The 25,668-nt window shown below is 37.4% G+C and overlaps 1 protein-coding gene across 1 annotated transcript in view; it reads left to right on the plus strand.

Moving 5' to 3' along the window:
* The first annotated feature begins 521 nt into the window (after nucleotides 1-521).
* Nucleotides 522-25,668, plus strand: part of LOC135692607 (bone morphogenetic protein 2-B) — a 44,605-nt gene continuing 19,458 nt past the window's right edge. Inside the window, exons 1-2 of the mRNA XM_065210803.2 lie at nucleotides 522-865; nucleotides 25,178-25,503. Of these exons, the coding sequence (XP_065066875.2) occupies nucleotides 705-865; nucleotides 25,178-25,503 (487 nt within the window). The 5' untranslated portion in view covers nucleotides 522-704. The remainder of the gene's footprint in view (nucleotides 866-25,177; nucleotides 25,504-25,668) is intronic.

Here is a 25,668-nt window from a genome sequence, read left to right on the forward strand (position 1 = left end):
GTGTGAATGGTGTTGGTATCAACGCTTTGTTCTCCTCTCTACCGTACGAGTGTATCGAATTAAGGCAGCAACAACAACAAACAGAAATCCATGGAATAGCCCTCTGTGTGCATCAGACAGTGGTCTATTATACCGCGCACATCCAAATGCCTCTTTTTGAATTCCTGTTAGGAAATGTGATAAGCTGCCGCTTTTTGCACCCGATTTCGCTCAGAGAACGAACGAGGGGAGGAGCCTTAATTGACTTAACTGAATTGCTGTCGATTCATACTGAAAGGAGTTTGACCGAATGGTTTTTGAAGATAGTTGGAAGTTGGAGTAGGGTGTCAAAAGCCTGAAGTGAGAAGAGCGCACATTATTACTACATAAAGACGCTCTTCAGATGTACGCGGAAATTTCGCCGCTTCATACGTCGCAACAGCTATTGGTTTGATGCCTAGTCAAATAATTAATTTCTGAAGATTGCGCCATTTAAGAGGGTATGTTTCTAATTAGGTGACATTAAATATTTAGAAGTTAATAAATTCGAGGTGATGGACGTTTTCAGCGAAGTGTTCTATAAAACCTAGAAACACGCCGCGATTATTCTACAAATAGCAACGTTTCACAAGGGGCTTAGAGCCTCTCGCAAACATGGCTGCCGTATTTGGCCTTGCAGTCAGAAACCATTCCTCTTCTTGCTTATCAATCTTCGGCAAATACAGATGTTGTTACTTAATTTCACAGGAGATAAGGAGTCGCCGCAAGCTGTTTTATGCAATTTGGATTTGCATATTACTCAGCAAACAAATTCTACCCTTGCAAAAACCGAAGAGGGGTTCGACAGTTTGGATCAGCAGAGACAAAAGTGCCTCAAGTATCGCAAGTGAGTGATCTCAGGTTTATTGCTTATGGAAAATGCCAGTAACTTAAGAACTATCAACGAGTTAAAAATGCAAATTTCAAGAATCATTCCAGATTACGGAATGAAAAGTAACTTAAATAAGGATTGCATGGTATCATGCTAGTGCTCTGATTGCGTCCAGCTGTACTTACACTCTATTTAGTTACACCAGAATATCTCCACAGAGTTGGCCTTCACTTTGTAAAGCGAAGTTTGAGAATGGCTTCAGAAATTACCTGCTATTATCTCTGTTTCATCAGCAATCTGCTTTTGAACTGCATAATTTGAGGTATTTTAAGTCTCCTTTGGAAGGTTGGGAAGCAAATGTTTCTGCAAAGTAGATAATTTTCTACTCACAATAAGGATGAATCGAAGTGGTAAAAATGATATTTTATTTTGTTTCTTGTCAGTGTCAATTGGTATAAATCACTGAATCATCTGTTTGTCTCTAATAAATATGTACAATTCCGTTGCGTGAATGTCACAGAAACTGATGTGATGTTTCTGTGTTTTTGATGTATATAAACTACCCTGGAAAAAACTATTAAGAGATATCAGAGCTGTAAGCGACATAACTACATAAAATTGTTCTGGCAGAGAGACCAAAGTTTAGACATCAAACTAATGAAAGATAAGTGTATGCTCTATCCTTCGTCTTACATTGAGATGTTATACATTCGTGCATGTCATCCGTAAAGCAATTTGCATTACCATCTAATTTTTACGGAATCCGTATTACTTTTCGAAACTGAAAAGAAGTATTTTGAAATTAATTTACGTTAGACCTATAGCAAGTTTGCAGGATTTCAGTTCGTGGCTTTTCAGGAAGCATATCCACCTATTTTTTTCAAGAAACGTTGAAATTTTATTAGTGTTTGAGAGAGATCGAGTGAAACTTCTTTGTAGTTTTGCCTAGTTTGATAGAAGTCTTTGAGATTTTTTCATCTAAGATTCTTGACACCCTGCACCGTTACTTGCTGGTACAAATATATAGTCAAATGCACCAAGGCCTTTCTAGACTTGAAGTCAAAGAATTCTAATGGCCGAAATATCCACATTCAACTATGAAGTCTAGCAGGGTAAAAAATCTCAAATTTTTATTCAATGGTCTAAGGTCAATGGAGAACAGGTATTTCAATCTGAGCGAAATCTCTCTTGATGCTTGCAAAATCGGTAAGGGAGGCTTACAGCCGACCATTTGAAAATTCCTGGAAAATGCTGCACAACCAGTTGCTAAACAAACATTAGTAGGTCCTTTTTAACTATACCGCTTATTCAAAAACTTCTTATACAACATAGGTCTTAGTGCCTAATTCAAAAAGCTGCTTTTTTTTGCCATTCGATTTTCAGAACCTTTCATACCATTTTGATGCTTCCCAGTTCCCCTTCAAATCGAGTGGTAGCCCAACACAGGGTGGCGAAGAGCCTTCGCCAAAGTATTAAGAATTTGGATGGCTTACTTGTCGACAGAAAAAGTGTAGACAAGTCTTAAATTTATTTTTCTTTAAGACTGGGACCTTTGAAGAAACGAATAATTCCAATTTCTGTTATTTGTGAAAAGGTCAAAGACTCTATAACACATTTCGGAAAATGGCACCTTATCATGGTCTAAATTTGGAAGGAAATACTTGAGAATAACTGGAGAAACCATCCTCAGCTGTCCATCCTGAACCACAGATCAAGAAATGTACATACCTACTATTGTGCTGTTGTAACCAAGAATGTAGAGGCTACCAGAAACGAAAAATTTCGATTAGATGAAGAAAGAAAACATGGGCTAGTTTTTAACAGTTTGGTTCACAATCAGAAAAAACAAAAGAAGGGTTCGAAATTGTCTTTGAGACTACACAACCTTATTAAACAAAACCTTGTCGTAAGCTGACTGTTGGATATTTTCTTCAAAAGGATTACTGTATTTAAACAGTTGTTGATGACTCTCGGCGCAGGCACCGTGCACCAGTCTGGAAGTGGGTTGGCGTGACCGATAGGCCCTTTAGAACCCCGGAAAATGCCCCTCATGGAAAATACTTGCTTCTTTCCACTTATTTTTTTATAAACAGTCCGATTCAGAGAAGGTGTCAGTTACTATAAAAATAGATTTAGCAAGATAAGATACCGAGAAAATGGACAAAAAAGGGTTCCCAGACAAGAAGAATTGCTACTTCTTAGGATCCGTTAAAGCAAACTTTCCAAGGTTGCGTTAGAGTAAACTTGCTAAACATTTTCTAACCTATTATTGCGAAAAGGTGGGGGTGGGGCTCTTGCTCCTGCTAGACTAATGGCTGCGCGGTGCCTGTCTCGGGGTCTCAGAATGTTAGCATGAGTCCCCTCAACTGTAAGCACACGCTTCCACATGACTTGACTCATCCAAACACTCGCTATTGAGCGAACGCACTTCTGAGCATGCGCAACCATTTAAGGCCGGTTTTCACTTGATTCGCTCTGGTCGCAAGACTGAGCGAGTGCACATTTGAGCATGCACAAATCGAACTTCCTCACTCGCTGCGAATGCGCGACCATTCGCTGAGTAGTTCAACTCAGTTCCGTTTCGCTGGTTGTTTTATTCGCTTTCGCCAAAGTCGCGCGACCAGGGCGAATCAAGTGGAAACCGGCCTGATAAGTTCAACTCACTTCATTCCATTACGTTAGCTGAAAATAACTTTTAATACAATAGTTCACAGAGGCCGCTGGTGAAATATGCCGAAATGCATTTTATAGATGACCTCGATATCAGGTTTATCCTGGTGAGAACCAGAGATAACAATTTTCTGTGATTTCTTCTCACAGTAGGCAGAAATTCGTTGCTGAAAGCCGTTGTCTCTCTCAAGTAACAACGATCTAAAGATCACTAAAAGAAACCGAACTTTTATCAAACTTTTTAAGCCATAAAGGAATAAAATATATTTGTTTCTAAGAGCTTGAGGTTTTAAAAATTCTTGAAGAGCAAACGGATTGCTGAAAATTAGCGAAGAATTTGATTGACATACCACTGTCCTTTGAAGAGATATTTGGTTTAATTCTCCTTTGGCAGCTACAAATGTTGGACGCCCCTCTGTTGATTCATATCTTCAGATTACGTTTCAGGAAAATTCTTGAATGATTTTGAGTCTTCTTCATCTCTAAAGGCAAACTCATTTTATCGGTCTAAACAAAATAGCACTTTATAGCTTTCTTTCAAATAACATGTTCAATATTTATACTAATTGTGCGCTAGGCTGATGCATTATGCTGAAGTTACAAATAAGAAAGACATGCAGAAATCTCATCCCAAATAGCCTAAAGATATTCGGTGAATCATCCCTTTATCATGACATTGTTCCCAAAGACACTTATCACTGATATCTGAACATATCTGAAAGTATCTTACAACTTTTAAACTGAATTCTCACCGTATTTGAAGCGCCAGCATCTTGAATCAAACTGCTGAAACAGAATTCAATCTTTCGGGCTCTGACACATATCTACACCATTTATCAAAGGTAAATTTTGTTTTTGCAGTCACATAATCATGAATTCAAAAATAGAAAGTGGATCTGGATTTATAACCTATTTTTATAATGTTGAGAAAAACTGAACGTATTCTCGATCATTTTTGTCCGAGGAAGCACAACACTGTAATTGGAGCATCTAAAAAGCTAATGATATTTGTGTCAGTCACTGCAATGTCATCAAGCATTTTGTCAGCCAGTCATGATCATGATTTTCCAGTTTCACTGGCTTGAGATAAACGAAAAAACAGCCCAGAAAACTAACAAGAGGGAGCTTTTTGGTACTATATTTCGTCACGAAATACCGATACCGTTATAATACACATCTGCGTTTGTGTTTTGACTTTAAGCTGGTGATCTATTGAATCAGAATTGCGACATGCAGGATTCACAAACCACCTATCAAACTAATTTCATTCTTAATTTTAACTAAGAAAAAAGGGTCTATTCTTTGGAAATACTCTCTAACTTTCTTAGCTTTTTAACTTTCCAACCTTGGCCACTGAAAATTGTAAATAGGGAATTTTTAACTTGTAGTGTTTTTATCCCTGTATAGATATTCGAATTATTTCTAGATTCCGTGTCCTCAAATAGAGAAAAGCCTGTTATCAGACCTGTCGCGGCTGGTTACCGCAACGGAATTTATTTGCTTAGTTCACTTAGTTAGTCACAGTAGAGTTTTTTCAGCTCATACGGCTTTTAAATAAACTTCTAAAGGATGAATGGTTTGGAGAATATACGGAATAACTAACATCGAAATGCATCAAAATGTGTCCGCTTAAAAGAACTTCTTCAAATTTCATTAACCAACCATGACGGTGAGATAGAAATCTTTGGCTATATAGGTTTGTAAACTGTGTAGAGTATACTAGCTGGTTGTAAAGTATGTTCTGTTTTAGGCATTCCTTGTCTACCATTAAAATGCTTCAACAAGTGTTGGAGTAGCCTGCTTGAACATATGACGTGACACTGACCGCTTTCTGCTACCTCAGCTACTCGTCAGGAATATGCCAAATTTGTATGGCCCCTTTATTAAAAAAGGAGAGGAAGCGGCTATATGATTCATTGCTTTTTAAAAACGTTGCATGATTTTACGCGAAAAAAACGTACCATAAGAAGTCCATCATTACATACAGCCAGAGACTGTTATGATATGAAAGGAAGGAAACTTATTTTAGGTTTCATTGGTTAACTGTCCCAAGTGTTCTTTGGTTTCTTTTACCAACTTTAAAAGTTCCTGATACATGACTAACCTAAAAAGCAGTGGAGCGAGACGTAAATGCGTCTATGTAATGAAATTAATTAATGGTCATGTACAAGATTACCCAATTCTGATCTCGTGGTCGAGCCATATGTTTTCTGCTGAACCGTAGACCAAAGGATCTAGCCAGGATTGATATCAGTTTAAGAAGAGAGGACCCTTTTTCAGAATGAATTATTTAAGCTTAACACCTTGCTTTGGAGCTGTGCTGGGGAATCACTGTAGATTAGTTTATTAGTTTGCAATCCAGCTCTTAAGGCGCAGATAAGGACAATGTTGCATACTTGCTTTGTGTTGGCAGTCACCGCGAATTCCGTATTTCATGATACACAGAGGTCGACTTGAATAGCTTGGATATTTGGCTAGAATTATGACTGTTGGTGGGCCGTCATTTTCATTTCATTGTGCAGCTTCGTCATTATGCAAAGTTCCTTTCGCGTGGTCCTGAACTTTACATCATTTGGATATAACTGTTGGAAAGCGGAAAGTCGAGAACAAGGTAAGATAAGACCAGCTCTTACTAGTAGGATTGCGCATTGACGAAGACGATAATTCTCTACAAAATAGACCCTTACGAAATTAGGCTTACTGTCCATTGAAAAGAGGTCTGTTTATACATGGCTTTTAGCGCTTAAAAGATATACTTCGAAAAATATTATCATTTGAAGAACCCACTTTGACATACTTTGATATCCTACAGATAAACTGTAAAAGAGTTCATGTGGTGAAGGGGATTCACCATGGTGGGGGCTGGTATCAGCCACCCCTTTGTATCTGACAGCTCTGTGTAATGAATGTTGAGCTTTTGGCCGTTGTCTTATACTTAACTGAAACGAATTCGTACAAAACATTCAACCTTTTTATCAAATGGCATTTAATTGGATCTGATGCAATTGGTAAACACCAGTGCCTCCGTAAGATCTTCATTGTGAAATTGTTTAAAGGCCTAATCGTAATTTTCTGTACATTGTAATTGATTGGGCGATAAAAAACATACGTTAGTGACGACATGAGTTCACAAGTTTGCCCAGCTCCTAGCTTTATGTTTACAAGTAGATCAATGGTGACTCTCAGTAACTGCGTCAATGATATCTGGATTCACTATATCTGTAATGAGAATACGCTACTCTTTGGGTAAAGCAATGATAAACTGAAATGAAAGTCTACGTAAGGCAAGGATACTCAGGTGTTAGATAATCCTCGCATTGACAGGCTTTGCACCACCCAGGTGATATTTCAAACCAAGACAGTTTCTATCCAAGAAAAAATTTGTCACAGGCTCTGTACGTTTGTATGACCTCTTTTATCGAATGCAGATTTTTTCTCTGTCTTAATCTTTCCTTCTGCTGACCTTTTCAATCATAGCTTGCCATTTTGAATTTGATAAGACCTTTCTTTGTTGCCTCCGAGTCATTCAATGAAGAGTTTATATCATAAGACGACATCAGCATAAACGTACGAAACCAGTGTCGAATTTAAATATGACAAAACGCAAAATTGGTTGGCAAAATTTTCTGTAAAGTCCAAGGCAAAAAAAATTTAAAGCAGAAAAACTCCTATAAATTCTCCTGTCCGTTACCTTTATGCAATTTTACAAGTGTTACCAAAATATTCTCTCCTTTAATGCTTTAGTCATTGATTTACAATGAATTTCATTTTTTGTATAGCAAAATCTCTTACCTTCTTGAATTTACAAAGTCTAAAAAATCAAAGGTGGCCAATCAAGTTTATTTGACTGACGTTTTCCACTTATGCTATCTCTGCACAACAGACAAGTGATCTTGACCCTTTAGACCAAGTTTGTTTTCTCAAACCATGAAACTAAGCGGTTTATAAGAACCACCCAAGACAGGAAGGCCACTCATTTGGTGGATCTGTGAAAAATTGCAGGACTCTATCAGTTTGTCCGTGTCAAGACAGTGGGATGACTTGAACTCAGCTGATCTCACTGAACCAGGCATTCAATCGTCAAATAGGCCTGGCTATCTTGCAGTTATCATAAAAAAGCATTCGTTCTACACTACAAAGCTTGCTCGTCTTCTGTTCCAGTTATTTTCTCCTCCGGGTGAGTAAGTGTATCACTGTCCCTAAACAATCAAAGTGCTAACAGAATACAAAGCCTGCAGTTTCAGTACCATTATTAAAGGTCTTTATTTTGAACCGACTTAAAATTTTTCTATAATTTTCACATCTACGAGTAATTGTAACATTACTGAAAAGCTAATTTCGCCTCCAAAATTGGAAAGGTACCTAGCCCTTTTTATTGTGAAACTTGTCCTCTGTCATGTCTAGCTTTTTGGTAGAACGATTTGAAATGTTTCTCTGACAGACTTTTCTAAAGCTAAATGTTTTTATGTTTTGTGCTTACATTTGGTTAGAAAGATTAAAGATCCAAATTGTTGGACAATTTTCAAAATTCACACAATCTTCCTGTTTTATATGGGATTTTTCTACTGCTTTTCAAAAATTTTGTTTAAAATTACATTTTACAGTATTTCAGGCTCAGCTTGTTCTTAATTTTTTCTGGACTTTCTACTGATTTTTAAGGCTAGTGTCCAAAAGTGCAAAGAAGTGAGCTTAAATTTTGTGAAAGCAGAACTTAAGTTGAAAATACATACACAAAAACAATCATTGGTCATTTTACTCTAGTATATTTTTATAATTTTGTTATCATTTTCAGATTAGAATGTCATGATAATGTTGATAGTGTACGTGATATTCGGTAGAAACCCCCGGAAATGTTTAATATCTCAATTATTCTGTTGCTGTCTAATTTTTGCTTGCTCTTGTTAAAAAAGTTTGTAGTTGTTGTTGCTTGTAAAAAACCACCTGAACTAAATTCTACAACGATTACAACTGGCTTCAGCCAGAGCATTATTCTTGGTTTATCTGAATTAAACTAAAAAGCAATTTTAGAAAAAGGCTTATTTTAGATCATCAATGAGCTTGCGACATGCACACGTCAAATGCTCGAGTTATCAGGGAATGCACAAACCTCTCAAGGTTCTTAACAGGTGATCACCTTTGCTTTCTGTGACTGTTTCTACTCGTGCCTTCCTTTGTGAGCACGTATTTTTGCACTAACTTACAATTTCTTATCTACTATTTTACGTCAAACTCTAAAATCCGGTTTAAAGATTTTAATCTATCTAAGCATGATGTTCAAAGCACCATATTGTTGTGGAATGTAACTTTGCCAAGTTTTCAAGTATCTGTCATCCTGGAAATACTATCTTTTTAGTCTCAGTTTTCAATTTCTCTACTCCAAAAGGGATCAGGAACGGTGGTATTAAGGCTCTTGCTGTAGATGCGATTAGCACCTATTCCAACACGAGCATGCTTTCGAAGGATAGTTTACTTGAGTTTATTCAATGCCTCTTTCCATTCCTTAGTTTCTCTATGGCTGGCTAAAAGATTTTTAGCCTGTCATTTGGATAAGCCCCTATATGCCGAAAATGAATATCATTTGAATGGATTATCGACAAGGACAGACTCGTTCTCGTTTATGGAGACTACAAATAGTATTGTTTATAGAGGTTTTGTGAAAGTTTTGCAACAACTACGTCAATTTTTAAGGAGTCGTATTAACTATATTTTTAATTCCTGGCTAAATGAACAAAACATCGGCGTAAAATCTCATCGAACATTGTTGGATAATACACGTTTTATTCGTTTGGGCATCATGTTTTACGATGTTTATGATGAATCATATTACCCCGTACACCTTGAAGGTCCTAGAACATACCTCAGGCAATCGTAAAAATAGAAGCATTTTAAAACAACTTAGTAGCAAAAGCTCTAGAAACTGGCTGCCATAATAGATTCACGCATGTTTCGCTGATAAGTTAGCTTAGCTAAGCTGAAATCGTTTGAAAGCGAGCAAGCCAAAATCTTCTAAAGAGAACAGTGCAAATGCATGCGCAGTTTACGTCACTCGTTCACTTGCCCGACTTATCAAAAGCATCTCAATTTCTGTATAATCTTAACAGTTCTTTAAAATAGCTTCATTTCCTCCATCACAACTCTGTATGGTTATTTGATGGCCATGTTTGATCTAGTATGATTGTTGGGTCCATAACGATTTATGATAGAGGAATAAGCATTGTACGGGAAGAAGGAGGCGAGAATTTAGCAGAGGCTTTGCTTTTTGGGGAAGGTAGTTAAATTCTGATGATATTGTGGGATAATATTGAAAGAGAATATTGTGGTAGTTTAGAACTATTTTGGCAAGCATAGCAAAACTCTTGTTACCTATCCGCGATCAACCATTTACGCGCTTACTCTGTGTTGGTTTCAATTGAGTTATCAGTCGTTTATTTTCAGTATATAGTTTATGAAAGTATCTGGTACTACTAAGCTTGAGAATGGTTTGTGTTGTTAGAGATTAGAAGCAAATGCTCAGATTTTTAGAGGAATTAGAGAAGATTCGTTTAAAAGAAGAAAGGCAATTAAGTAAATATGGCTAGCTCACCTCACGGATAAAGAAAAATGTAAGTTAATCAATTAGGAGTGTATTTCCTAATTAATTAATGATTCAATGAATGTATATTTTAATGTTGTCTTCCATTTGCTAAATGCATTCATCAAATCATTTAGTCTGAAAGTAAAGAAATTAAATAACAATAGAATTAGTTAGTGTGCTTCGGAATAAATGCTTTGTGGTGCAAAATAAACTAAATAATGAATGAATGAATTGATAAGGAATCAGATATGATGAAGAGCTTCTAAAATGACTCAGTAAGAGCCACTGATCCCTGGATCAGTTCAACTGTTGGTCCTGCTGCAAACCAATAAATTTTGAAATCTCGAAGCAAAGGCAGAGGGAGATCAATCAGCAAGCGAACAAAAGCCTGACCATGGCTCTGATTTACTGCTCCTTTTAATCCGCCATTTTAGTACTTTGTGCTTGGCCTAACCACATAACTACCACGGCACCAGCGTATGAACTGTAGGTGGCACAATCTTTGGTTTATCGGCTTAGTTTATTAGATGATTTCCATTTGTCAAAATCTGGATTAAGTGTTTTCATTTCTTCTGTTTTTCTTCAACTTGAAGTGCTTCTTTTAAACAGTGTTCTCTTGAAAACCAATTCAGAGTATGATTAATCCGAATCGTTTGCAAATTTCTTATATCCAGATGGTTTTCAACCACTTGTCAACATTAAGAGCTTTTTGAAGAGTTGTTGACTTTGTTACTAGCTTTCGCCCTCGATGCCTTAGCCACTTTTCAAATTAAACCCATTTTGATCTCTTATTTTTATTCATACCGATTTAAAATGTCATCCTTCTCTTGCTTAAGGACACTGTCATACCAAGAACCATGGTCAAGATTGTTGTGACGTTGCTTTCCAATACTCTTCTTACGAAAATGATGCTTTCCTTTGAATATGGGTTATTTGTCTTTTGAGATAGGAAAGTCAAGGCTGCGAAACAATGAGTCGGATGATTAGAGGAACAAAGTATTTGAGAGAAAGAGAAAGAGGGGGGGGGGGGGGTAAATGAAGACATTCAGCACAGCCAAAGCTTGTTCTTTGTAGATGAGGTTTTTGTGAACCTCCAACTCTAGCCAGTTTTTCTGATCCCCCCTTTCTACTAAACCTCCTAATTTAATCATTATGACGACGTTTGCTAGAATCCGTGAACATGTTATCTAATTGTTCTAGGATATTGTATGATACAGCTTTATGGTAATCATGCTAGGTTATAAAATTCCAAGATCAACCTACATGGAATGACAGTGGCGGATTTAAGGGGTAGTTGCCCCTCCCTCGAAAAGTTGAAGCAAGTCTATCGCCTCTTTTTTGAAAATTGTGCGCCCCTTTTGAAGAATGAGAAACAGGTGAAAAATTTCTGAGACCGATAGGTAAATTTGCTTCAAGAAATACCGCAAAGTTATGTTGTTTATTCTGAAAATGGATCTGAAATTTTTGTATACAGCGTACTCTTGACACCACTTTTTGGAAATTTTTCAGCGCCCCCACTACCGACTGCCTCTCCTTCAAATTTGCTCTGGATCCGCCCCTGTGGAATGACCTGAAATTGCTAAATAGGTTTCGGTTTAACAGAACATGCCCTGTCACTACATGCACTGTGTTGCGCAGATGCATAGAGCTCCAGTTGTCACTTCAGCCTGTTAATATTTTCTGCTGTAACATGGTAATTATTTTGTTTGTCTCAAATCAGCGACGAAGCACTCTGGTTTGTGGTTTATGGTTTCACCATATCAGATGCTTCACTTTTTTTGGGTACGATCGAGAATAAACAAATAACTCACGTAGGGTTTAGTTTAACAGGACTAACTCTTAATTCCAGAAGATGATGTTCAAATCTTTAGTAAGAAGGTATTGAAAGTTTTAGCCTTGGGACAGATTCATTATAGATATGTCTCTCAGCGACGATTTCGAAAGCTCTCTAAGTTAAGTACCGTGGAGTTTTCTCCAGTTTTGCGGCTTTCCTCTTTATAAGCCAGTCATGATGGAGATCCTTATTTCTAATTTATATGTCACCATTAGATCACACCCAATCGTAAGCTCCGATAAAGTGCTCTAATCAATGCCACAAAATTGTAGCCATTTGCGTGGTTTTTCGTACAACGTGGCGAACATTTAGGAACCAGTGGGCCTGACACCAGCTTTTTTAAATGAAAACAAGCAATTTAATACTTGGAATTGTGGTCTTGGGCCTATAGATTTGTGTTTTGATGAAAAAGTGGATATCAATGCAGTTTTTATTTAGGCCGTCGATAAATCCGGAAGAACGGAAAATTCTTTCTTATCAAAAGGAAATCTTTATAGTGTGTCAATTGTCAAGTATTGCTTTGATCAGTCAAAGGGAAATTGTTACAGCATTTATGCTGCATGACTTTGGTCTAGGACCTTCTCCACCCCTAAATACTTTTAAATTGTCTAGAGATGATGAGAACAGAGACTTTTTGCGAATGGACGCGAGCAGAAGGGCAAGTCTCAGTGCAAGCGGATTATTTTCCAAATCGAGGCTGGTCGATGAGATCAAGAAAGTATCTTTTCACAAGTCACAACACACCCTACCTTCTTTTTTCCTTTTATGAAATAGATATAAAATTTGTAATTATGAAAACTTGATCACAATAAGGACCACCAAGGTGGCAAAACTCGTTTTTAACTGTGAGCATCTTTTACTGTTAAAACCTCTTCCTTGCAAGATTTATAGATTTCCTTGTACGAGTAATCGATTAGTAATTGCGACAGCTCCATAAACAATCACACCCACCCCGAAGCGCCATTGAGTCATAGTAACGTGTGTAGCCGCGCTTTGCATCGCTGTTGTGCTTGTTCACAAACATTTTTCTGACTCTTTTCAGCTGTAGTTAGACTCCAAATGGAGCTGCGATTGACAGTTCTTTTAGACAGTTTTTCCTTTTGATCATGACGCCATGTCCTTAAGAAAGTCTGTGAGAAAATGTTTGCTTCGAAAAGTGTCATTCTAGTATCGGAAAGCATTAACATTTTTCGCAACGTTGAAAGGGTAGTCTGCGATATGCTCTTTTACTGCTTGTTACTTTGCAATCCAAACATTTGCAAGAATTCTAGGTTGAAACGTCCACCTAGGAGAGACCTTTGCAAAGGAAGTTGCTACTCATCTGATTGATCATATTTTTCTATGTTGATAATCAAACTTTTGCCTGTTTGCATATTTGTTTTAGCTTTACTTGCCCTGCCATTGAAAATCGCATGCATACCAGTAGCATTTAGAGTTGGATCGTTGAACAATAACGACTGAGAGATGGCTTATTTATTCCTCATGCAGGGAACACAAAATATAAACACAACGGAGAGATATAACCAAGGTTAACTTCAAAGGAAGAGATCACAGAATGATATTAATTAGAATAATTGAAACTTAGAGGGGGCCTGCTAGAGATTAATTCCAAATTCCGTATACAAACAGCGTATGAGATCCACGATTACTATTACAACAGAGAGCAAAGGTAACCTCACTCACGATATACCCAGGAAAATTGCGAGATTTTATTACAGAACCCACGCCTGACCTGTGAACGCTGTTGTCGGCATCTGCATGGTACGAGAAATATTGTTAACTAGTTTGAAAATACAACTAAGAAATCAAATTCTTGCTGTGAATGATTATAGCAATATCTTAGTGAAAACCTCATTTCTAAAAATACAGTTCCAACTGCACCATTGTTTTGAAGATAGTTGCACCATTTTGTGTCTCGTTGATTTGAAACGCACGATCCAGTGCTTCTTTTGCTGTAAATCATTTCGAGACTGTGGATGCCTGTTTCTCGCTCTGCTTTGTATTTTTGTACATTCTTGTGCCTTTGGTTTGTATCTTTCCTTTCTGTGACACAAGATACCTTTCCTGGCTGATTTTTTTTAGGAACCGTGAAAGTCACAGTTTTACCTCTATAATTATCTCTATACTTAAGCAGGGCTAGTTAAATTGCAAGGTGCTACACAATGTTACAGGCAGGAGCTTGCAATTTTGGCCATAAGGGCAATGCTTCGTTTATAATGCTCCATCTGGTTTGTGCTGCTTATTTGAGCTCTTGATGAGAACAGTCGACTCTGCTTATAGGCACTCCGCTTAAAGTCGCACTACTGGTTACAGTCACATAAAAACTTAGACTGAAATACAGAAAACTACGTTTTCAATTTAGCTCCGTTTACAGTCACACTCCGTTTACAGTCACACTCTATTTACAATCACAGGTTTTTGAGGCAGTATTTGATGTCTACTCTACTGAATAATCATGGGCTCCGACACAGGTTGGAAAGTGGGTGGGTCAATGGGAAAAAGTTATATTGTTTAGCAAAATAGTGGGGGGGCCTTCGTCGGAGGCACTGATAATGCATTTACTTTTATACCATTCAATGCATGTCAAAAAATCATAAGATCAACATTGTTGATGTTAATCTTACTGCAGGAATTTTTCTTTACCTTCCCGAGTTACATTAACAGCTGCTCTTCATTTTTTGATAATCAGAAAAGTTGAACTCGAAGGTATGACCTTGTGTGTTGTAGCTTTGCTAACACAATCCGATCCCAAGAGGCATTTCGTGCTCACCTAGTAATGGGAACAATTTTTTCCACATTCCTAAGAAACGTTGTAAAACAGCTATGCGGAATATTTCTAGCACGCGATAATGAAATCACAGACAAACAAATATTTTTCTAATATTGCATAAAGTTCTTTCAAGTGTTATTTACTCAGTGAATTCAAAATGAGATACACATCGTCAAATTTCATTGGAAAACTCATCATTATCAATCGTATTTCATAAAGCTAAATACACCTTCCTTTGAATTGTTCAAGGCTTCAAGCAATTTGCACCAATGCCTCGCAATATCTCAAACGCAAGTTATTGCAGCACCATCTCATGCACTTCAAAAGGGCGTGATCGCAGTGCCTGGTACTCTGTCCGAATTGGTGTGTTTGGCAAGTATCATTAGAATCTGAAATATTTAATCGGAATTTTTTTCAAATTCCGTACATTTGATTCAAGTTATTGAGTTATCTTTACAAGGTAACACAGGAACCACGTTTCCTTGAAGTAAAACTTGTTTCACTTCAGTTCCCGTTGAACTTGTAATAGTACGTAGGGACGTAGGAAGCGATGTTATGTATTGCTATTTTCACTAGACGTATAAAATACTTTGATTACACTACACTTTTTGCTTTGATAAAGTTACTGAGTTTGTGAGTGTCTTTTATGCAAATAGACTTCATGCAAAAAATTTCAAGCAAGTTTTGTAATAATCTTTTCCTGAAAATAATTTTTACTTTAATTAGCTTATGAGAAAAACTTTTCCTTAAAATAATATGTATTTTCAAGTGATGTATTATTTGACTTTTTTTCGTCGAAACTCTCGTCGATAACTGCATCCTACAACCTACAACCTATGAAGGCCTTCCTGCCGAAAATTCTAGCAAAGAAGCACATGGAAAATATCCTACATTGATTGGTTAGAGAAAACGGCCTCTACTCTGATTTTTAAAACCTTTTCAAAGACTTGTTTCCTTTAAGCTTTCTATGCCTAAACTTTGTCTCTAAACATTGCCAACACTTTCATTTCTTGCAAAAAATGTCTAGTCCGAAGGTTGCACAAAACCAATGTTGACGATTTCTCAGTTTTACCAAGATAAAGCAAGTTCCTTATTTTATCTTGGTTATACTAATGGGTTCTTTAATTAACCCAAGTAGGTCACAGTGTATCACATCTTGATTATGTAATCGTAGAGTACTTTATGAACTGGATATGTTGCTCTTGTGGTGAGAAAGATATCGAGACTGGAATCTGTAAGATCTCGTGATATCATACGGTTACTACCTGATAATTCGAAATTTCAGTACACTCTTTTTGTATAAGAACGATTTTATAAGTACACGAGCCTCAAAATTGGACAAAAGTTAAGAACAAATTAAGAACAAGCTGAGGCTGAGCTTCTGCAAAATGCAATTTTGAACAACTTTTTATCCCAAAATCGAGGATTTCAAATTTGTCAGCAAAATAAGGCTGTCTCACTCACTTTGTTCGCAAATGAGGCCTGAACACCACCCTAAAGCGAAAAAGTTAACACTCGCACTGCTTACACCCTACTGAATTAAGAACAAATTAAGAACAATTCAGCCTCAGATTTTCGAAAAATTTAAGAACAGTCAGCCTGAACTTAAATTTACTTGTTCTTATAAAAAAAAGGTGTATATCAGATTTTTTGTTATTCGAACAAACATGGTTCACATTTTTTCCGCAATGAAATAGCTTCGAGCACAAATCTTGGTGAGGAAAATGGTCACGGTGTGTACAGACACTAAATTAGGAAAAGACAGGAAAAGAAAACTGTTTTTAAGAAATCCTATCGATTGCTCAAATTAAAATTGTCACAAAGATTTCTATTATCAGTTAAATGCAAAAGGGCTATTCGCATTAAACATTCGAACATTTCTTTTTATGGGTTGATTGATATTCAACATCTCTGCGACAATGTAATACTCCAACACTTTCCTGACATATCTCATGACATTAAAATAGTACATTATTGTATAGCTCTTATCTCGAAAGTTCATGCCGTTGATAATGATATCATAGTAAATTTGCAAGTTGGTTATTTGCAAAGTGTTATTTGAAACCAAGAAATTTTGATGGCTAAAAAATATCGGGTCTTTTAAATGGCACTTTGATCGTGGAAAACAAAAGAATTTGGGTTGTTTGATTTACCACATGCCTTGTACGAGAATCAGGTGATAACACTCGCTTACCTACCTACACGGAGTAATACATCAGCATGGGCAATTCTTTCCAAATTACCTTCTAAACGCTCATTAAAGCGTGAGTGACAAGTGTGAAAGGGCCCTCGCAGGGGGTGCCCTAACAAAGGAATGAGACTCAAGATGGGCACTGAGTGATGAACAACCACAAGGGCGTTTGATAAATTCGTTCTTAGGTGGAACACGTCAAGGTGTTGATTGGATTAGCCGCAATTGTGTCATTATTTTATAACTGTTGATGATCTCTCAAAAGGAACCCTAGAAGGTCAATATAAAGCCAGCAAGCTTTTTATCCTCCATAACAGTCAGACATAAGTTTTCCCTGAGTATTTCCGAACCTGATGTAAGCACGAACCTCGAAGAATTGATTTTGTAGCTGCTCCAAAGGTCATTCTCGCAACTTAGTCTTGTTTATCATTTTTGTTTCGCAGAAAATTTGAGGTTACCGTACAGTGCTGGGGGATAGTAGCCAAGATAACCAAAGGTATGTTGTATTTTCTGATTTAATCATTCTTAGACAGTTAACTAAACTGATTCAGACAAGTAGACCTTTGAACGTCAGTATCGCTCGATAAAATCAAATATGTATCGCGAGAAAACGTTTAAGGAAACAGGACAATAACGATATTTGGTCTGGGTACTGCTTTTGGTCTGCGAGCAAACATATGTGTGCCATAACATTGGAATGAATGGCTGTAAGTCAATGAAAGGGAGGAGAACCGCAAAAATAGCATTTTCTCTTTCTATTATTTGATCGTCATTTAGCATGCCACGCCAAACCACCAAGACTTCAGATGCGTTGGTAATTTTACGGCCATTTTTCCTCAACCTGAACTCGAGATCTTGCGTTTTCGGCAGAAACTGAAACCAGTATAAGCCAATATAGAGAAAAATTTTGCAGTCGTCGAAATCAGCACTTCCTGTAGCTGATAAAGACTTCGCAGATGACGTAGTCGTTAATGGCTTATCGTTTGGTATCAAAGTCAAACTACTTTTTAAAAAGATATAATGAATTATTGAACCAAAAACCTGAATGATCGTCAACATTTCACATTTTAGAGGTATCAAATGTCAGCGCTTTATTTCAAAGTTATAATATTCAAGAATTTGACATACAAATACGATTAGTTGTTATAAATTCCTTACAAGTTTCGATATCCCTTTTGTTTTTTAACCATACCACATACCCCAGTTATATTGTTTTTCCGTGTTGAACGCTCAGTCTATTGTGTAATATAGGATCTTGATATTTTAGACGACTGGGGCAAATCCCAATGTTATGAAAGAAACTACTACAGAGGTGATACAACAATAAAGCGTTCGTTCGTATCGTACCTGCGTAAAAATGTGTATCGAGTGATAACTCCTTTTCTGTTGATGGGAAATGCCCTTCCATGAGGTTCTTAGGCTATTTGATAACCAAATAACAGAATGGACAGAATTTTAGTACGTGCTGGTGATGTGGTTGTTAACTGCACTATTCGTAATCCAGATTGGAAATTTTTCAATTTGCGCGGCTGAGTCGCTAAACCATAGTTCGATTTGCGCGGCTATTATTTACAGCTCAATACATGTGTCAATGAACATAAAATACATAATGTATGTTGGTATTGCGCGATAAATCGGCCGCGCATGACAAACTTTCCAATCTAATTCGTAATGGGTCTTAAAAGAAGAATGTTAAACGAAAATTGAAACAAGCCATCGCAATATTAAACTTGGAAATAAGATTTGAATGAAATGGCCAGTTAAATTTAATGCAATGCTCTTTGCTTGAATACTAAAAAATGTTTTGAACCTAGACCTGTTGACCAACCCAAACGGAAAGCTGTATGGGAATTCCGCGGTGCGTTTGTGGACTGACGGAATTCGCAAAAAATACGTAGCGTGGTATACGCGCGTTGCTTAATTTCCTGCAAACGATGTTCTAATTGTAAGGTTACGTCCCGTGTCATGAAACACGAGATGCGAAATCTTTCTACTCAGCTATAAAGTAGCGAGCTTTGTGTCACTTGCTGACTTCTGTACACTGTTTTGCAATTTCCTCATTTTTATAGGCAACTGGGAAGAAGAGCCTTCTCTAGAAATGGAAACATTTCTCTATAAGAGATCAGTGGTCCAGACAGAGCTTTTTATTAATTTAAAATTCTATATTTTAAGGTTATTTTTTAACTATGAAAAAATAATTAGGAAATACATTCTTAATTTCTATAAGAACAATTTTTTAAGAACACGAGCCTCAAAATTGGTCAAAATTAACAAGCTGAGACTGTTACATTAAAATGTATTTTGAACAATTTTCCATCTCAAAAATGAGGAGTTTTCTACCAACCAGGGATGCTTTTACGGTCAATTTTCGAACTTGGCGGCAAATAAATGATGTCTCACTCACTTTGTTGGTAAACAAGGCCTGAATACCTCCCTAGAGCGCAATGGCTAGCAATCGCACTGTTCACATCCTAATAATCTAAGAACAAATTAAGAACGATCCAGCCTTTCTTTTTCGAAAAAATTAAGAACAGAAAGCCCGAGCTTCAATTCATTGGTTCTTGTAAGAAAAGAGTATACCGTCATACTTAAGTGTCCAGGGCTACCAAAATGTCCAGGTTTCTCTCCAGGGATCAAAAGGTCATCCTATTTACTTAACATTTGAACACTATCTTTTTTTACTCATTGGCTTTTTCATAAACTGCGGCACTCTGGATTTTCTGCAAAACCGTGCAAAGCAGTGTAATGTAGAAACATAACTTTGCCATCTCGAATCAACATATCAACCTCTCGTCAGTCTTTTATAATGCGCGAATTTTCTTCAATCCATCACCCTCAACCCTCAACCCGTAACTCCTCTATAATTTACACAACAGGCACAAACAGGGGGTTGAAATGGAGACAGGCAGGTTGCAATACTTGGTTGTTGCCCCCAACTAAAAGACTTTGTAAGAAAAATTGCCGTAAATTGTTTGTCCCGTAGACATAACGATACTAGGGAGATATCCGCTCTGGAATCACTTGCATTACCTTTCTATTGAGTTGTTTTTATCAAAATATTGTGTCCATCAATGGCTGCTTTGCTGTTCGCTACTTACTTTCAGTACTCCTTATTTGGCTAGCATTCAACTGAGGAAGTAGTCCACTGCCAAGTTTCTAGGGTGCACTAATGGTTAAGGACCTCATTACAGAGCAGATATCAATAGTCATATTTGAGGGTAAAAGTCGTATAAGTTTTCTACAGTACAGTTTATCTACCTCTTTACTTGAATTCTGACACTGTATTGAATTTCACACAGATGCTTAACATTATAGCCAAGGAAAATTGATTCCTAGACTATTAAGTCGAGAGCACTGTTGCTGGGTCTCTTTTGTACCCAATTATCTTCCTGGAAATATTCCCAAAAGAAGCATGCTACATTCAAAAAAACCTGCTACGAACACTATAAAATGGCCTCTATTTAATGATGACTACGAAATCGAGGCTAAAGGTGACATAGTTGCTTCATTGTCAGCTTTAGGGAAGGTTTAATCAGGTTTCTCTACGTGTAATGTTACGTAGCTTTGCGCTGATACGCACAAATGCAGTGGTCACACATCACAGCAGAAAGCAGAAGAAGTGTAGCTGTGTAGGGCGGGCACATCATTCAATGGTGGTTTTGCTGTCAATCTCTTGTTATTTTCTTAGCTCTAAGGGACAACCGGTGGTCTTATATGTTGAACCCTAGTAATTCGCTTGTACTTGGAAAATAGGTAAAAACTCGTCTTGTTGGCTTCTGTTCTCGTGTAACAACTGTTGACCTCCTCTCTAATTTGGTGAGAGCTAGATGTTCGTTTCTCAGTATTGTTGCAAAGATTTCGTTGACCAAACTCTGAATTTGTTCAACTGTATCGAAACAAATGCCACCAAATTCACAAATGTGTGCTTTGATATAAAAACGAGAAAATTATTTCAAATCATGCTCAAACTTTTTGACTTACCTCGTATCTAAGATTCTTGACCAAAAAGAAAAGTGTCTTGTCACTTTTTTTAGGCTCCTGCCTCCTAACCATCCGAACCTTCCTACCACCTCTGGTTAGAACATAATCCACTTGGCTTTGCTTACGTTTCGAATATCTAATTTAGCATGACAAAGTTAATCTGAAAGTTCTTCATATGTGAAAGGATTTCGAAAATTTCGTCTCTAACGGATTAGGTAAAGAGACAGTAAGTCAATTAAAATATATGCAACTTGGGAGGGAGTAAGGATAAGATACAAGGTCAACTGAATAAAAAACAAAATTGTTGATGGCACGGTCATGTTGTCCCAAATCGATCATGCTTAGTCTCTTTTTTTGGCCAACAGGATGTTTAAGAAACTGTACGATTTTTGTTAGATGATTTTCTTAAGTTTTGATTCACGAATTGATTGGTAAAGCTGTTGATCAGTTGTTTTTTTATGTCACAACCCCCTCAATCTAAAAACTGCACCTAAAGCCTCGCCATTTAAAGGCAATGCCTATCCGCAAACACAGGGCAACAAGCCCTCAACTTTGACCAATTTTTGTTGGCATACTAGATTTTGGCAAGCCTATCTTTGCACCAGGATGCGACATGTTATTGCTGTTGGTGTTGACGACCTTCGTATTCCTAAGCCCCGGGAAAACGACTGGACATTTTCGCTGAATATGCACTGGAGAAATGTCCAGGGTAGATGTTGCGTCGTTTTGCCACCTTGTTATGTCCAGTTTTGTTCAGCGACGTTCAGCCTCGATTTTTGAAGGCAGTCGAAAATGTTCAGTGGACAGGATTAAATTTCTTTTCTTCATAGATGTTGTAGAGAAATGTCGAGTCGTTTTGCAATTCTACTGAAAATTGCCCAGTTGGCGCACGTAGAATTGATGTAATCGATTTGATTTGGCGCGAATTTTTTTCCTACAATGAAATTCAACATTAACATTCAATTCATTAGTAACGACGAGTCTTCTGAAGAGATTAGCTTTAGTTCTGATGAGGAAAGCCATGGCAGAGAGCACGAATACGGTGATTGTGATGAACCCCTCAAAGGCCTAACGCTTCTTCAGACGCAGTTTTCCCGCGCGCACTCTTCCACATTGCAAAAGTTCATTGGACAATGTTCATTCGTTTTGCCACCACCAAAATTTTTTGGGTGTCCACACACTGAACAAAGTAAGCAATGTCCAGTGCATGACCAGTGCAAATGTCTAGTCGTTAAGGAAATAACCAACCACGATACATAACCACCTTCAGAAAATGACTAAATTCAGTAAATGACTACTTTTAGGAAACGACCATTTCAATACGACTACTGATTCAAACTGGCCATCGTACCATCGATACACTTGGGGTGATTTTTGTAATCAATTCTCAGCAACATTCTATTTTGGTGTAGTGGGCAGCTTTTTGCGCAAACTCCACGGCAAGCAACTTGGCGTCACAAGCGGTGAAAAATCATATATGCAGTTTTTTTCTGTACCTCTTAGGTCTCAAAGATTTTTAAGAGATTCTCTAAACATTTACTAACATCCATCCGAATCGGTGAATCATACCAAATTTTCGCAAAACAAACGGACAAAACGCCTTGAGCACCAGATTCACCGTAACTTTCAGCGCATAGATGATCTTGATTTCGCGGTTGCGATAAATTATTTTTTTACAACCCTCGTTTATAAGGTTAACCATTTCTTGGTTTGTTCTTTTTATCCAACCATACGACATGAAATTATGTTTCCAATCTCCTTACCACATCACCTAGTTGAAGCACAAGAAAAGGGTGTCATTGCAGATTTCAGTTGAGCAGCCGGAGATATAAAGTCATGCCATTTAAAGCACAGTAACCTTCACCACAATCTAGTATGCTTACACATACCAATTTGCATTACATGGCTATTTCAGTTACTGCTGCAATACACTCATTTTTTTATAAGAAACTGGCTATAAGAAACGAGTATTGGACAGTCAGAAAAAATTAAGAAACTTCAGTACTCGAGGCAAAAAAATTAAGAAACTATTAAATCGTGATAAAACTGAGAACAACGAAATTTTATAAAATCCAAGAACACGATTGCCCTGGTGGCCTAGAAATTAAGACACAAGAAATAAAAAAAAACTTCCCACGTCTAAATACAGCGTCAGCACGGAAGCGAATCTCTTGCCGTGAAAAAAAGGCCACGAACATTTCATAACCAGAACCAGAGTCCAGAAAAGTTGTCAACCTTCCTCCAGACAAAAACATCCTAGAAAGCAAACCTTCCTCTCAAAACAATAGAAAAGTGGGCGTGGCGTGGGTGTGTCGTAGGAGCTTCTATTGTTTTTCGTGGACCTTCTTCTGGTCAGTGGCCGTGCGACCATAATGCTTTCTTGACTCTGTTCATAACATCATTCATGACATCATAATTAAGAGATTCTTAAGAAACAGTGAGTATTGAAATTTCCAGAACATTAAGAAACTGGAGTACTCAACATATTTTTAAAAAAAATGAATGTATTCATATTCGCCCTAGTTTCTTCGTGTGTTTATTTTTTTCCATAGTATAACGTTACCACTGACCTACTATATTTTTGGACAATGTCTCGCCAGTCAAACACAGTTGTTTGCTCCATGTTATTTTTAAATATGCAATATCTCACTAGAGACAATCGTCAAATTGGTGGCTAATAGGCTAGATTCCGTCCATAGTCCTTGCATTATGAAATAGTCTTTACTTCTTTCTTCTATGATTGACCACAGTTCTTATTGATCATTATTTAATATGCTCGAGATTTAGCATGGATTTGATAATATTTAATTTGTATTCCGGTGAAGACCCGCGAATTCTTAAATAAACCCATTCCAAATGCTCTGTTTTATCTTTTGAGCTAATGCTTAATATCTATAACGTGGTACGCCGTTTCGAATAACAGCATTTAGAGATTTGCTAATACGTGCTAAGATGGTAAACTTATATACACTAAGACCCATCACTCTGTACCAGTCCACCAGTTAGTATGTATGGTATGGCATATAGGTCTGCCTGGCACCCTTGAAATGCCTTGGAGCATCTAAACAGCCAATCCTTAAGATCCATATCATATCTTCTATAATAGAACTTTGATTTGTTTTGCAGCTGACAGTGACCTTTTTATCCATCTCTTTTGCAGCTGTTGTATAGTTAGGGAGGTTGCTAGCAGACAGGTTATGTAGCGCAGATCTAAAATCATAATTAACAAGCAACTCTCTATCAAAGGTCTCAAAAACTATTAAAAATTAGGGAGTGGGTAAATCAATAAAAAATAGCAGAGCGACCTGAAGTGATCCTACGAGATTTCCGGGTACGGGAAAATAATGCCGCTGGTATTTTGTTGTCTTGCGATTGTTGAAACATGGAAAGCTGTAGACATTTCATGTCATTGCACAAAGAGCATGTCACATGCCTTAAAATTGCGCCAAGAACATTTCTGGATTACATCTAGAGCTACGCTACGCATAAGAAAAGGTGTTGGCTTGAAGGCCAGGAAAAATTGTATGGCAACGCCCTTTATTTCTTCTGCAGAAAACAGAGAGGCAATTTATACGAATTTCAAGAGAATACATTCCAAACAAAAATGTTGAAATGATGCACCAGAACGAACTTCTGATCAGAACTTGAAATTCTCTGAGAGTTATCGAGTGTAAAAAGTTTAGATAAAGGCCAATAAATGTTACTTGGAAGGGTCTTTTTGGAATCTAACATATAAAAAGATCAAACGATCTTGTTAATTTTGTTGTTCAGACACAACTGCTGACTTTTCTATGATAATTCATAATGCTTTTGAAGAACTCAAGTAGCCGAGCAATAAAATGAAATTATTGACATTTCCAAAAGAACTGCTAAGGAATATTCTCGGCAACTGTTAGCGGGGGCAAGACCGCGCTAACTCCGTTTAAGGATACATGGAGCAGGATGTTAGAACCCAGTAGCTTTGGCCAAATTCAGTAACAAACGCAGCATTAGTTCTAGTTCGTGTAGATATACATTATGAAATACACGTTTTTCTGTATGAAATTTGAATTTCGAGATTTAGAGTCAAGAGCTGTTGAGATCACCAAGTCCCATTCAACAGTCGCTCGTTGAATCTTTGTATTCCAGTAAGTGTGATATTTCAAGATATTCCGAGTGACCTCATATCACGTCTTACTTCGCTGTGGCCTAGATGTTTGCATTTGCTTTTAGTGAAGATTAGTTGGCATTTCTTTGAATTCGTCGATGATTGCAACCCCGATTTGCTTAAACCGGTCGAGCTTATCAGTGTCTTACTGGTATTCTAGAAAGCAGTACAACAAGATGGACCGAACTTGGATGGCCAGGTTGACAATTGTCGTTGCAGCAGCCATTTCGGTTTTGGGGCAGAGTCAAGCCGGTGATGAGCTACTGGCTGTTAAAAACATGATGCCAAGACCCCACCAAGAACGCAAAGTAAAGGAATACGTAGAGAAACAGCTCTCTGCACTGTTTGGCTTCAGTAAGAAGGTTGTTCCCCGAAACACGTTGCATGTACCCGACCATCTGTGGACGATGTACCGCAAATGGAATGGCGAAGTTCACGATGACACAGACAAGATGACGAATGTTGTCAGAATACTGCACCATGACGGTGAGTTTAAACTACGAAATATTTGATTTAAATCAAACAATGATACAACGAAATTATGACGCTGTGAATTTCCCCTTTAGTGTGTCATACATTAAACGCTTCCTTATCTCTCTTCTACTTTGAATATGTACAGAGGCTACGACGCTGGCCAATTGCTTACAATTT

This window comes from Rhopilema esculentum, chromosome 10, assembly GCF_057945365.1.
Source record: "Rhopilema esculentum isolate cy_ngs chromosome 10, ASM5794536v1, whole genome shotgun sequence".
In the NCBI taxonomy this organism is placed as follows: domain Eukaryota; kingdom Metazoa; phylum Cnidaria; class Scyphozoa; order Rhizostomeae; family Rhizostomatidae; genus Rhopilema; species Rhopilema esculentum.